At 41.0% G+C, this 15,794-nt stretch overlaps 1 protein-coding gene across 2 annotated transcripts in view; it reads left to right on the forward strand.

The window, feature by feature from the left end:
* The window catches only part of LOC122687096 (ATP-binding cassette sub-family C member 4-like), an 860,243-nt gene extending 846,441 nt beyond the window's left edge, over positions 1 to 13,802 (forward strand). For both annotated transcript variants that reach the window (XM_043892534.1, XM_043892535.1), the window contains 2 exons: positions 3,278 to 3,412; positions 12,024 to 13,802. In XM_043892534.1, the coding sequence (XP_043748469.1) occupies positions 3,278 to 3,412 (135 nt within the window). In that variant the 3' untranslated portion in view covers positions 12,024 to 13,802. The remainder of the gene's footprint in view (positions 1 to 3,277; positions 3,413 to 12,023) is intronic.
* The last annotated feature ends 1,992 nt before the right edge of the window (positions 13,803 to 15,794 follow it).

The raw sequence follows: 15,794 nt of genomic DNA on the forward strand, positions 1-15,794 counted from the left end.
GGGGAGTGCTTATGTGCAAAGGGAGCAGATTTGGGAAAGTGACTATGGAGGTGATCATAACCCAGCCTTCATCATCACCATGGTGAGAGACTCATATTATTTCAACATCTAGGAAAGGATTTTGAGTTAATACTTGCCACGTTGCCCAGTGAGAAGATCATGGGCACCCATTTTACCAATGAGGGACCCACTATGCAAGTTTGGACAGCTGTCCCTGTGTCATCACCTGGCAACCAGAAACAGAGACATGACATAGATCTTCCCCTTGCAACTCTACTTGCCGATAAGTGGGGCTCTATCTCTAGTGTCATCATTTCTTATCAACCTTTAACTCCATCCTCTCCTGCCCCCCGCCCCTCTGTGCACTCACCCACCTCTCCTTGCATTCCTCTTTTTCACTGATGGCATCTTGCCAATGAATGGGTCAAGTTATCTTGCAGTGGGTCCATTTAATTTTTAAATTAAGGAGCTGTCTAGACAGCTACCAGGAATATCTGCACATAAACAGGTTTGATAAACACATCTTCATTGAGCTTATGTAACTCACTTACTTGTCCAACATAATGTATTTTTACTTAACCTACTAGAGCTTGATAAGTAACTCAAGCTTGGATTTCCTGGAGAGATCCTGGGGTTCAGGGATTATTATCACACCAATTTTAAGGTGTGATTTAGTTTATAGTTTAACTTATTGTGTTACAGAAAGGGTGGGGACATAGTGGGAAATTACATGAGATTTTTCTTATAAGGGATGAAAAAAATTTATACCTATTTGCGTACATAAAGAGAATTTAGATTTGCTTTATGTTTATTTGTTCTGAAATATCTAGAACCTTTGATCAAGCTAGTAAATGTGAAAGCTAAGTTGGTAAAATTCTGTTTCCAGCTATTTTTCAGTCTATGTCCCATCTTAGCTCTTGTAGCGCCTAATGTGAAGTCTTGCCAACTTCAATTTAATTAGATCCAATTTATTTTTGCTTTTATTTCTTTTGTTTTGGGAGACTGATCAAAGAAAATATTGCTGTGATTTATGTCAAAGTGTTCTCTGCCTGTGTTTTCCTTTTGTTTTATAGTACCCAGTCTTATCTTAGGTCTTTAAACTATTTTATTTTTATGTGTGTTATGAGGGAGTATTCTAATTTCATTAATTTCCAGGTATGCAACTTTCCCAGTACTCTCTAGCAAAGACACTGTCTTTTCTTCAATATATATTCTTACCTAAGCTTTCATAGATTAATTGAACACAGATATTTGGAGACCTGTGTTTTAAAGCTGCAGTATTTCTTCTTCAACATCAGGAGGAGCAGTTATGTTCTATCTATGCTTAAGTAAAATTGTGCATTCAGGGCATCTAAATTGACATGCCCAATTGACATATAGAAAATTCATTATGTGGATGAGACATTCAATTATTCTCGGACTCTTTTGAGAAAGGTGCTCTTAACAATGATTCACAGTATAAACAAAAGATTAATAGGATTATGCCCTTTGTGAGACTTAAAAAATGTTTCCAATTAAATACAAAGGATGAAGTTAACTGCAATACCTATGTGTAGAAAAAATAACTTGTGTCTTGTTTAGAGTTCCAGCATATTCTCTTCTTTTTTAAGAAAATATCTTTATCAGTTTATTTCTGGCCGTGCTGAGCCTCCGTCGCTGTGTGGGCTTTCCTCTGGTTGCGGCAGACGCGCAGCCTTCTCCTCTCAGAGCGTCTGTCGTCCGCGCAGGCGCGGGGCGCTCAGGCTTCAGGAGCTGTGACGCGTGGGCTCGGTAGTTGCGGTGCATGAGCTTTCTTGCTCCACAGCCTGTGGGGTCTTCCCGGACCAGGGAGCAAACCTGGGACTCCTGCACTGGCAGGCAGATTCTTTCACCACTGAGCCACCGTAAGCCCATACCACATATTCTCTTTAGGTACATTTACCCTAAATATGACCTAAATGAATAACTAAATTCCACTTAACATCAGAACTGTGCTGGTAGTTCTGTTATTTGGGTCAATTGTTTCAGGTACTTTTTCCCCCTCTATAACCATTAACCAAGGTCACTCATAAATAGAAAAGCAGAGTTAAGAGCCCCTTCCTCTCCCTTTCAATTTCCAATTTGCAGGTTTGTTAATGAGCAGTAAAAGGGGTGAAAGGCAGGCAGCTTGAGAAAGAAAGAAAAAGAAGCAAATAAAGATAATTTGTGAAAACAGATTCAGATCCTAGGCAGTTCGGGTTGGGCTGTCCCATGTGCTGTGCAGGCTGTGATCACTTCAATTTGGAGCTCAATTTCTTACTTGTTTTTATAGTCTTATCCAAAAAGGAAACTGTATTTCTAGAAATTCCTTCTGTGTAGAGCAGTTCTGCAAAAGCTGCTTATATAGCAGTTCTTTTTGCCAGCCTTCCACTCTCATAACAATAAACTACAGCCACAGCCAACTTCAAGAAGCATATTAACCTTTGGACAAGGGATTCTGCCCCTCTTGTTGTTGTTCAGCCGCTCAGTCTCTCAGTTTCCTACTCTTTGCAACCCCATGGACTGCAGCACTCCAGACTTCCCTGTCCTTCACTACTTACCGGAGTTTGCTTAAACTCATGTTGATTCAATTGGTGATGCCATCCAACTATCTCATCCTCTGTTGTCCCCTTCTCCTCCTGCCTTCTATCTTTCCCAGCATCAGGGTCTTTTGCAGTGAATCAGCTCTTTCCATTAGGTGGCCAAAGTAATGGAGCTTCAGCTTCAGCCTTAGTCCTTCCTGTAGGGGCTGACATAATCCAGGACCCTAAATAAATTCCAGAAGCATTCACTTTTTCCCCCCCAAATATTGCTCAGATTGTCGAATCAACTTGACAATTTGTTGTCAGGACACTGCCATGTGATTTGTATGATGTCAACCTACTTTTTAGATAAATGCAGTCTGAGTTTCTTGAATCAAGACATTTCCCAACTATGTGTATCTGCATAAATAGCCCTCAAAGGTCAGAGTCTGAGAGCTAAAAGCACTAACTAATGATAACAACCCCAAATGCCGTGGGAAAAATATAAAATGCTACAGACTGTTCAGTTCCAGTAATCATATTCTAAAATTTTCATTTTCTTCCTTTTATATAACCATATAATGATGAAAGGTTGGGCTAGGCCTTTGTCTACCTAGTAAAACAGGGTAATCAAACCATTTAAATACCACCAGTCCTACTACCCAAATTCTCCCTGACTTGCCTCTTTTTGAAATATTGTCTGAGTTATATTACTGGGAGATATTGTATGCTAATGGGTCTTTTTCTGCTGTTAACAGGTTTTGGATTCAGGGACATGGAAAGAATGTAGTTTGCCTTATTTTTTGCTGCAAGATAGAAACAGCCTATTTTACAAGATGGTGCAACAACTGGGCAAGGCGGAGGCTGCTGTCCTCACCAAAAGGGTAAAATAGGTGAGCCTGCTGCGGGAAGCTGTAATTAGAGTTTGCCTCCAGGGTTCACTATTCACAGGATCTCCACCAAGGGTCTAGGAACAAGCACTCTGTGCTCTTTTCAATTAGAAGCCACCAGAGTGGAAGCTTCATGACTGAGTCTTAACAACATGTGGCAGGTTGAAGGCAAGTCTGCTAAGAATCTACAGCAGTGCTCGGGGTGGGGTCGGGACGTGTGCACCCTTCTGTGTGCACACACCTGTGCCTGAGACAGAGATTTTGGATTCGATTTTCCACATGTTTGGACTCTTGAGTTTAGACTCTCATGGAGCACTGAACCCTCTCATTTTGCAGACCCTTTACATTCATTCTGATTGGTGCTCAGTATATTTGTGATACAAGTTCTGTTGAGAAATATTTAGGAAATTTGAGAGTTTAAGGGGAAAAATCTTGGAATGCTTTGATTCTAGGAAGATCTTCCAGAGAAAGGTGTAGGTCTCTACTGTTTTGTAATCTATAAAGAAAATTCTTACCTGAAATTAAGAGTTTTCCCTAATTTCCCTTTCTCCCTAATTCTTTGTTGTTTAGAATTAGGTCCATTTGCCTCCCCCCCCCCCCCCCCGCCACCTCCACCCCCCCGCGCCATGTTTCCTCTTCCTTCTAGACGACGAAGTTGTCATCAGGACAAATCAAGAGCTCACAACACCTTCCCACTGTAGTCTGAGTGGTGCTGAAGGTCACAGAGCACTTTCTCAGAGACGAGGTGTGGGAGGCACTAAGCACTGAGTGTGGTGTGAGGAAGGGGCTCAGTGAGGAACATCCGGGTCACGTGACATCTTCCAAACAGAGGTGCAGTGGTGACCAAGGACTGGTTTAAGAGACTTAGCCACTGTCATGCAGCCCTCTGTAAGTCTTTCTGGAACCAGGTGGGAGTGGGATTGGGGTTGATGAGAAGATAGAGGGAGGGAAGGAAGCTCCGGTGTTCTTGCCCCTTAACATGCATGGCTCAGGGTGGGATTTGGCTTCCCCATTGAAAATTTATCTCTAGATGTTAAATTATGGGTGTGTTTTTCATTCTTCATAATTTTCTGCCTCTCCCAGATTTTCACTTGTAAATAGAATAAGATTATTTGTGTAATATTTAAAATGTCTTAAAGAAAATACATCCCAGTGTCTTAAATACTTCTATATGAAAGATTTATCTAAAATGTGGCATGAGTTCATCACTGTATTCTCTCAGTCCTCTCTAGAAATGAGGAAATGCAGAGCAGGACCTTCCACTGCTCATCAGGTAGGAGACTTCCTGGGTCCCAGAGCTGGCTGAAGACTTGGCAGAGTTAGAGTTCATGCTTAGGTTTAAGGAAAAGAAAGTCTGTGTTCTGAACTTTTCATAAGTACTTACATTGTGTGCAAGTGTTGAGAAGCTGAACAAGGAACTCTGTATTTTTTTAATGCCTGAAATTCACAGAGTGCTTTTATCCACTAGAGTGTCTCCCAGTCAGACCATCCCTCCTGAGACCTCGAGAGCCAGGAATCTCCCAAACCCTTTTGATCTTTTGACCTTAGTCATTTCACATCAAAAAGAGGTTTTCCCACCTGTATGTCAAAGTCTTCATTTTAAAACTATTTTATCATGACATTGAGTAATGAGAAATATAACACAGAATTTTAGATTGGTCCAGATAATAAGATACTAGGATTCAACCCTCTCTTTGTACAGGTGAGGAAACTAAGGTGCTTGAGACAGAAGGTGGCCCTATGTATATAACTGGTGTTAAGCTAGTCTGCTGCAGACACAGGATTATAAATTTGTTCTCTCAGTAAATATTTTAAATCAAGTGTAATATACATCCTGAAGCAGACATAGGTCATAGAATTAGAAATCTTGTGATTCCTGGTCTAGTAATCCTGCATCTACTCTAACAGTATTAATGGTAAGTTACATTTGTGTAGTCCTTTATAATTTATTTTATACAGTTCTCACATGTATGATTTCACTTACTTTCCTGATGGTCCATTTTTATCCCATGTCATGGATGAGGAGAGTGTGTCCAGAGCTCACCCAAGGTCACAGAGCTGGTCCAGGAAGCACAGAGAAGGAATTGCTCAGGGAGGCTGGGTGCTGTCCTAGGCACTGTGTTCTGTGTTGAGCCTGAGAACACTGCTCCTGTCATGTGGTAGCCAAGGGAGGGCCAGTCATCGAAGTTCACAGGGTGGCAGAACCTCACTCTTGGATTTCAGTCCTGCCACTGGCTCAGGTCACCTCTACAGAAATAAATACATTTATTAATTCTCATCCAATCTTGACATTACTTCTGCATACTCTGAATCCTCTTAGGAGGATAAACTGTCAGATTATCAGTTTTTTGAATGTGCAAGCATCAGATATCAATGCATTGTTCAGCGCTATAACACAGGGAGTGTTAGCCTAAGTCACAAGGTTTTCACTGATAGAACAGAATTCATTCATCTGAAAAGAAAACCCAACATCTGGGAGAAGGTGCTTCCACATCACATTTTGTTGAACTCCTAGCTCAGGTGAGCTGATCACCATCTGATTGACTCTTTTTGGATGATACATGAAATGGTAGAGAAAGTATATTTTAGATACATAAAGCTAAAAGGGGTAGTAGTTTGCTAGGGCTGCCATACAAAGACCAAAGAGTAGGCAACTTAAACAGCAGAAACTTACATCCTCACAGCCCTGGAGGCTGGAAGTCTTGAGGTCAGGTGTCAGCAGGGTTGGTTTCCTCTGAGGTCTCTCTCCTTGTCTTGTAGACACCATCTTCCCTCTGTGTCTCACATGCTTTTCCCTCTGTGTGAGCCTGTGTCCTGATCTCTTCTTATGGGAACTCCAGTCTATTAGATTAGGACCCACCTGTATGATTTCATTTTAACTTTATTGCCTCTTTAAAGATGCTGTCTCCAAATACAGTCACATTCTGTGGTACTGGGGAGTTTAGGACTTCAACATGTAAAATTGGAGGTGAGAGGGTAACAGGCAAGAAGGCCAGGAGCCTCCAAATGGAGGGAGTAGGCTGCAAGTGTCAGACATTTTTTATCTCTCTCTTAAGATGCAGGAGGAAACAAACTACTAGTGTTATATTTTTCCCCTTCTCTATACAAATTTATATCCATAGGAAAAGAAATGCAAAAAGGTAAAATGGTTGTCTGAGGAAGCGTTACAAATAGCTGAGAAAAGAAGAGAAGCTAAAGGCAAAGGAGAAAAGGAAAGATATACCCATTTGAAAGCAGAGTTCCAAAGAATAGCAAGGAGAGATGAGAAAGTCTTCCTCAGCTATCAGTGCAAAGAAATAGAGGAAAACAAAAGAAGGGGAAGACTAGAGATCTCTTCAAGAAAATTAGAAATACCAAGGGAACATTTCATGCAAACATGGGTACAATAAGGGACAGAAATGGTATGGACCTAACAGAAGCAGAAGATATTAAGAAGAGGTGGCAAGAATACACAGAAGAACTGTACAAAAAAGATCTTCATGACCCAGATAATCATGATGGTGTGATCACTCACCTAGAGCCAGATATCCTGGATTGCAAAGTCAAGTGGGCCTTAGGAAGCATCACTATGAACAAAGCTAGTGGAGGTGATGGAATTCCAGTTGAGCTAATTCAAATCCTAAAAGATGATGCTGTAAAAGTGCTACACTCAATATGCCAGCAAATTTGGAAAACTCAACAGTGGCCACAGGACTGGTAAAGTTCACTTTTCATTCCAACCCAAAGAAAGGCAATAGCAAAGAATGCTTGAACTACTGCACAATTACACTCATCTCACACGCCAGCAAAGTAGTGCTCAAAATTATCCATAGCCAGGCTTCAACAGTATGTGAACCAGGAACACCCAGATGTTTAAGCAGCTGCATTTAGAAAAGACAGAGGAACCAGAGATCAAATTCCAACATCAGCTGGATCATTGAAAAAGCAAGAGAGTTCTAGGAAAACATCTACTTCTGCTTTATTCACTATGCCAAAGCCTTTGACACTGTGGATCACAAAAAACTGTGGAAAATCCTTCAAGTGGTGGGAATACCAGACCACCTGACCTGCCTCCTGAGAAATCAATATGCAGGTCAGAAAGCAACAGTAAAAACTGGACATGGAAAAACAGGCTGGTTCCAAATCAGGAAAGGAGTACATCAAGGCTGTATATTGTCACTCTGCTTATTTAACTTAGATGCAGAGTACATGATGAGAAACGTTGGGCTGGATGAAGCACAAGCTCGAATCAAGATTGCTGGGAGAAATATCAATAACTTCAGATATGACACCACCCTTATGGAAGAAAGTGAAGAAGAACTAAAGAGTCTCTTGATGAAAGTGAAAGAGGACAGCTAAAAAGTTAGCTTAAAGCTCAACATTCAGAAAACTAAGATCATGGCATCTGGTCCCATCACTTCATGGCAAATAGATGGGGAAACAATGGAGAGAATGACAGGCTTCATTTTTGGGGGCTCCAAAATCACTGCAGATGTTAACTGCAGCCATGAAATTAAAAGACACTTGCTCCTTGGAAGGCAAGTTATGACCAACCTAGACAAATATTAAAAAGCAGAGACATTGCTTTGACAACAAAGGTCCATCTAGTCAAAGCTATGGTTTTCCCAGTAGTCATGTATGGATATGAAAGTTGGACCATAAAGAAAGCTGAGTGCTGAAGAATTGATGCTTTTTAACTGTGGTGTTGGAGAAGACTCTTGAGAGTCCCTTGGACAGCAAGGAGATCCAACCAGTCAATCCTAAAGGAAATCAGTCCTGATTATTCATTGGAAGGACTGATGCTGAAGGTGAAGTGCCAATATGTTGGCCTCCTGATGCAAAGAACTGGCCCATTTGAAAAGGCCCTGATGCTGGGAATGATTGAAGGCAGGAGGAGAAGGGGATGGCAGAGGATGAGATGGTTGGATGGCATTAGGGAGTCAATGGACATGAGTTTGAGTAAGCTCTGGGATTTGGTGATGGACAGGGAAGCCTGGCGTGCTGCAGTCCACGGGGACACAAAGAGTAGGACAGGACTGAGTGGCTGAACTGAACCTATACAAATTTAAAAGGAGGTTTCTTTTAAAATTCTGTGTTGCCATGAAGATACCTGGTTCCACCTGAACTTAACTTTTCTCAAACCTTGAGCTAACCAATGCATTTTTCTTATGGAAATGTTTGTCTTAAACTATGTTAATGAACTATGTATTCACCCTAGACTCTGTCTTCAAGTGGGTTCCCCTTAAGACTCAGAATTGACTTAAGAAACCAGTATGTTTTACTCATGCAGATGTTCTCTTAAGCTATGACAAGGAGACTATGTTTGCTTAGAAACCTGCCTTTCTTCAAGATTCATGTCAATTTATGGCCAGGGACAACTCACTTTGTGCCAATGTTACCTCAAAATGCAAGTTGTTTGTGAGGGGCCTGGTGCCAGTCTCTGAGTTTTGAGACATTTCCTTTCTCTAATTAGCATACTGCCAGTAGCTATGTGGATCTTCCCTGTAGCTCAGAGGGTAAAGAATCTGCCCGCAATGCAGGAGACCTGGGTTAGATCCCTGGGTCGGAAAGATCCTCTGGAGAAAGGAATGACAATCCACTCCAGTATTCTTGCCTGGAGAATTCCATGGACAAAGAAGCCTGGTAGGCCACAGTCCATGTGTTTGCAAAGAGTCAGATATGACTGAGCGACTACTACTACTACTACTAGCTATGTAACATCTGCCTAAAGACTATCAGGGGACACTCTTTCTGTTTCCTTCTGATGTCTATGTCAGAAGCTTACTCTATCTCGTTTATACTTTAATAAAACTTTATTACACAAAAGCTCTGAGTGATCAAGCCTCATCACTGGCCCCAGATTGAATTCTTCTCCTTTGGAGGCCAACAATCATGGCATCTTTCGTGGTTCAGCAACAGCCTTTCAGAGGGGACACAGTTCAGCTCCAAGAATAAATGCCTGTCATCCATTCTGTTCTGTGATGAAGCAGATCAGGTTGAGATTTTTTTGAAGTTTCTTTGTGTTAAACCACTGTGTAACAGAGGTGTCATTTTGTCTATTCGTGAAATCACCTAATACAGCCCAAAAGTTATAAAATTCTCATATCCTAGTTCTAGGAGCCTGATCCAGTTGGATAGATGGAGGAGACACTTAGCATCCATGTGGTCTTGTGTCCCCCAGGGTCTCTGAGCCTCAGGTCCTCACCTGTGTGTAGGGCAGGATTACAGCCCTGCTATCTTCTTCACACTTATCACAGGGATCAGATGAGGGAGCTCATGCTTAAGGGCTTTGAGAATATAGAGTATTTTACGGTATAAAAATGGGATCATTTTGTAAAAGGCTGTAGGTAGAAACCTTGCCTCCCAATAATAAATATACCCATAATTCTTCTAGGTCACTTTAGAGACTCTAAATCAGGGGTCCCCAACTGTTGAATATCCTTTGCAGTATTCAGTTCAGGTATTTCAGACCATGAAACAAAGTCCTTTTCAGTTAAAAGTTGCTAAAAATAATATTTCTTTATAAAAAAATTGTATTGAGAAGGATTATGGAGAAGAGAACCAGATGATTTGGAAATATATTAACAGTAGAAAATGAAATGAATTTTCTTTTGTTCCTTTAACTGTTTTTAGTTTCACCAAAAGAGTACTTAGATGTATAATCACAAAATACATCTAGCTTAATAAAATGGAGGAGGGTGATGATATGCAATTAACCTCCCCCCTACTCCCACCAAAGGCTTTGTTTTTTTTTTCAATTATTTTTATTAGTTGGAGGCTAATTACTTCGCAACACTGCAGTGGGTTTTGTCATACATTGACATGAATCAGCCATGGAGTTACATGTATTCCCCATCCCGATCCTCCCTCCCACCCCCCCCCCCCCCACACACACACCCGATTCCCCTGGGTCCTCCCAGTGTACCTGGCCCGAGCACCTGTCTCATGCATCCCACCTGGGCCGGTGGTCTGTTTCACCATAGATAATATACATGCTGTTCTCTTGAAACATCCCACCCTCGCCTTCTCCCACAGAGTCCAAAAGTCTAAAGGCTTTTTTAAAGTGCTTCCATTACAATGGAAATAGCCTCAGATTTCAGCCAGTGAGCCCAAGAATGTTTGGAGGGTTAATTTTTCTCCTTAAGTGACATTTAAGTACATAACATTTCATATGCAGAGCAGGTTATGTTAGCAACAAGAGAATAAGAAAGTGTACTTACTATGAAGGTAGGTGTCCTAGTGCTTTTCTGTTTCATGTGTGAAGTTCATTCTCTCTCATGATAACTTTGTTTACAGCATCCACAAATGCACTTGTAGGCAGGTTTTATAAAAGAGATCTGGAATCATATGTCTAAGCAACCCAGTTTGACATGAGTCAGCCTCTGATAGAGGATACATTTTCTGTTTTAAAGACTCAAATGAAACTTTTCACACTCTTCTTTGAGGAAAAAGAGTTACACTTGAAGTCCTTTTTTGCCCAAACACATTCAGAGATAAGGCTTCACAAGCCCTGACATTATTTTATTTTGTTATGTGCATCTGTAAGGAACCGAGATACAACACAGCTACTAAAAACTGATGATTGTGGAACTTGACAGCACTTTATTTCCTTTGTGTTCTGATTATAGACTGAGAAAATCTGTATCTCTTCCAGTTCAGCTAGAATCTGGTAAAATTCAAGAGCTCAAAAGTCTGGCAGAGATCTGTCCTATTATTGGGTATCATCTTACATTTTAGAGAAGTCTCTTGGTTAAGTCATTGTTAAAGCATTCGATTCTCTTTTCATTCTTGGGACCCGGTCACTATCCACAGGTCACATTTCTTTAGGCCCTATATAACTGCTTTGCTGCACAAATTAAACACCAAGATATTTCATACGTATATGCCAGTGTTTCAGTGCCTGTCAATCAGAGTTTATAAAATATAAAGATGACAACCTGATATTAACATCCAATGGAGGAGGCAATGGCAACCCACCCCAGTACTCTTTCCTGGAGAATCCCATGGACGGAGGAGCCTGGTGGGCTACAGTCCATGGGATCGCAAAGAGTCAGACACAACTGAGCGACTTCCCTTTCACTTTTCACTTTCATGCATCGGAGAAGGAAATGGCAACCCACTCCAGTGTTCTTGCCTGGAGAATCCCAGGGACAGAGGAGCCTGGTGGGCTGCCCTCTATGGGGTCGCACAGAGTCGGACACGACTGAAGCGACTTAGCAGCAGCAGCAGTAGCAGCATTAACATCCAGATCTGCTGTGCTCCTTTTATGTGTGAAAATGACAAATCCTGTTCAGATGTTAGATTTCCTATCTTCTTTGTTACCCTGTTTTTAATGTATTTCAGGGAGTAAAATGATTTTGCTTATCAATTTACTGTAGTGATAAGGCATATCTGTGAATCAGAATGACCAGAAATCTAGTAGATCTACAGGTTATTTGGCATTACATTCAGCCCCACTGAGGGTTTTAATGGGGCTACTTTCTCCATAGAATAAACACAGCCCTGGTTTTTTAAAACTGTGCCTCCAATAGTGATATGATTGCTTCAAATGAAGAAGGAAACCTAGAAATGTGTTGTCTCAGGAGGAGGACTTTAAAACTTTTAAACATGTTGTTTTTGTCTTTTTCTCCCTCAGGTGTACTTCAAAAGGAAATAGCCAGATATTATTCACAATGACCATGTGGTTATGAATGTTTCCAGTGAACAGCCCTCAGCCTTCACAATTTTTGAGTCAACACTGTGATTCTACCATGAGTTCGTGTCTATTCCAAAGGCTGTTTTCCAATAGGTTTTGCACTGCATAAACTATATTCTACTTTTTTTTACACCAGCAACAAATATTTACACATTATAAGATGTTAGTTCTCTAACCTCACTCAATGATTTCAAGCTCTTGAAAAATGATATATTATGTTTATTTAAATGTTATATTACTTGCTTCTTATCCAAATCAGAGGTGCAGGCCATCAATAAAAGCTGTCTCCCAGGTTTTGTGTCTTGAGAGACTCCAGAGCTAAATTCATTTTCTAAGATTTGAGACAAAGTTGTCATAGATGTTTGTTTGCTGTTCCCAGAATTACATGTCACTTTCCAATTATATCAGGGATTCTGTTTACTTGAAGACTGTGTGAAGTTGCTGTTTTGTGTCACCACTTCCTTTAACATGACTAGGATCCATTTTTCTACCAAAAGACCTCTGGTTAAAATACTACAGAGAAAACTGATAGGAAAAACATATAATATACCATAGTTTAAGTGAGAAAAAATAGATATATGGTTAAATACAGAAGGACAATATTATATGTTCTAAAAGAGAAGGAAGAGAAAATATGCTTTCTCAAAATAGGAGCCCTTCTAGGGGATTTGCTAATGAAGGACAGATGTGTGCTAGACTGTCTTCTAGATAGAGGATTTTATTTTAATTTTTTTACATTACAAATTGTGGTAAAGTATATATAACATAAAATTTGCCATATAACCATTTCTAGTCACACAATCCAGTGGTGTTAATCACATTCACAGTGTTGTGCAGCCACATTGTCTGGGTAACTTTTGGTAATTATGTTTTTCCTATTTGGTGTGTTATTTCTGCAGAGTCATTTTGATAAATTTCATTTTTCTAGGAGGAATCTGTTTCCTGTGAGTTTTGAGCTTGATTGACACAAATTTATTCATAATACTTTATATGTTTAATCTCTGCATCATCTCTAACTGTGTTCTTTTGGCTTTTTAATTTTCTTTTAACCTTTTTTTTTTTTTTATGAATAATCTTGCATAACTTTTTCCTGTTTTCAAAGAATCAACTTTTTGCTTGATTGATGCTTTCTTTTTTCCCTAGTTCATCATATCATTCTTTCTTTCCTTCAACTTTTCCTTAACTTTGAGAGTTTTCCTCTAAATTCTTAAATTGAAAAGAGATTAGTAATTTCATCATTTTTCTAATATAAGTATATAAAGTTGACTTTTCCCCTAAGATCCACTTTAGCTGCAACCTGCAAGTTTTGGTACTCACCACCGTCAATAGCCATATTATTATGTATTTTCTAATTCCTAATTTAATTCATTAACTATATCTTTTACCCATGGGTTATTCATAAGTATAATGTTCTCTAAATTTCAAATGCTAATGGATTATTTCTTTTAGATTGAACCATGTGGAACTGCTAACATTCAGTCTTTTTATAAGCTGTAAAATGGCACTTTCATGTGGTTCAACATATAGTTGTCTTTTGTTATTAATATGTAACTTAATTTCATTTGGTCAGACAACATAAGATTGTGAATTTTAAACCAAAGATAAGCACGTTCACACTAAAGGTCCTTGTTTGTACCATTTTGTATTTTATTGGGGGGTTTTAAAATGTTTTAAGGACATGTGTAACCAGTAGTTTTCAATAAAAATCCTCCCCAAATACTGGAATGTCTTCTAACACATGTTGCAGCTGGTTCTCTGGGATGCAGACTCAGATGAAGTTTAGTGCTGGGATGTGTATCAGGGTTGCCCTTGGGGTCAACACTGTGGAATCAGGAGGGAAGAAACAGGGTAAGGCAGAGGGAAGGATCAAGCTGGATCACTGGCCAGACAAGCTGAGCTAACTCCATGGGGGTCTGGAGTGAAGATGGCCCTTCAGAGTTGTCCCGATATATCCAATGATCAGGCCTTTATACCTCCACCCGTATGGGTCATTGCACACAGGCTGCCCCCACAGGGGCTGGTGGTTTAAGGTTGCCCACTGGCAGCACTTCCAGCAGCTGGACAACAAGTCCTTGAAGGGAGGTCAGGACAACACGTCTCCATGTCCCCCCTCAGCATGTATCACAGCTCCAGAGGTAGGTGATGAGGGTGTACTGTGGGCGAGACTCTTGATAACTGATGTTTAAGTCAAAATGATGACTCAGTGGTTCTCCTCAATACCCTCTGGTTTAAAAAATAGAGTAGAAGGCCCATGTAGGGGAGATACCGTCATTTCCCGGGGTCAGCCCAGTTGTCGCCTCTTCTAGCAAGTCACCTTAAGATCAGTCGTCATCCTGGGTAACTCGGATTTGAGTGTTACCCTGAGCACCTCTCGTGTTAAACTGAACCATACTTGGTTAGTGTCCTGTGTCACCATCCTGAGATACTTTATTTTTAAACAAGGGGCCTGTTCTTTCTGTTGTGCATGTGGCCTGCCCTGACTCTGAGTGTTCTCACTAAACTAAGTGAGAAAAAGACTTGAAACTGTGCCCTGTTCACTTTTTAATTGTGTCTTCCAGCAGAGTATCTGTAATAGAGGGTGCTCAGTAAATGTTTGTGGAATGAACAAATGATGACTGAGAGCAAAGCTTCCTTCTCAACTTTTTAACTTTGAGATATTAAGAGGTCACCTGGGATAACAGAAAGTCCTGGTTTTGGAGTCAGTCACACTGATCTGTGTTAGGAAAAACGCCGCGGGAAGGAAAAAGCCACCTCTAAGGACCGGTGGTAAAGGCCTTTTATTAAGCGTTGCTCTCGGGCAGAACTCCCGGGGGCTGGTGAGTGAGGAGACAAAGGGAGTCTGCAAGGTATGAGGGGTGGGGAGGGGTTTTATAGTCCGGGCCGAGCGTCCAGGCCAGGTCTTTTCATATAAGGAAGAAAGCGCGGGCTACAGTGGTGGTCAGTGTCCGAGGGCTCTATGTTGGTACCTGATTGGACAAGGCTGCAGGGGGCCAGCCCCTGGAAGTTTAGCCAGCCTCTGGAATTTGCCTTGCAGCACTTTCCCGGGGGCATGCCCCGACCTTTCAATCTGTCCTTTCTCTACTACTCACTAGCAGTGTGGGTGAGGGAAAGCAGTAACCAGCCAAGGTGCCAGGACATTAGAATGCCACCATCCTTGACAAAATAGGCTCTGGACATCCTACAGCCATGTAGTCTTAGTTACATGCTTGGGTAAGCATTTCAACCTCTGAATCTCAGCTTCTTTGTCTGGAAAATGAATATAGTTCCTGTTCTTGAACTATTGCTTTGGTTGGGATGATGGATGACCTACGAGCATCCAAAGACACAGTGTGGAATCACTGACCTTGGTGATTCTTATCATTAGGAGAGGATAACAGGATGGATGTGGATTGTCAGGGTCCAGCCTCAGCAGGATCCAGGGGTACCCTCAGGATGAACGGCATCAGCGAGAGAGAGAGAGAGAGAGAGAGAGAGAGAGAGAGAGAGAGAGAGAGAGAGAGACAGAAACCAGACTGGGGGTGTGCAGTAGAGTCTGGCAAATCTTTATTTTTTACCATAGCTTTTATATTCTAAGTTAGTACATTTTTAAGGGGAAGATAGTTTAATATTACATCAGCTTGTCCTTCACAAAACCAGGGTGTTTTCTGCATACTTCTCTGTGAGAGTCTTGTACATTATCTTCTGGCCTTAGGGCCTATTGCCATTTTATGA

Source organism: Cervus elaphus, chromosome 30 (genome assembly GCF_910594005.1).
Source record: "Cervus elaphus chromosome 30, mCerEla1.1, whole genome shotgun sequence".
NCBI lineage: Eukaryota > Metazoa > Chordata > Mammalia > Artiodactyla > Cervidae > Cervus > Cervus elaphus.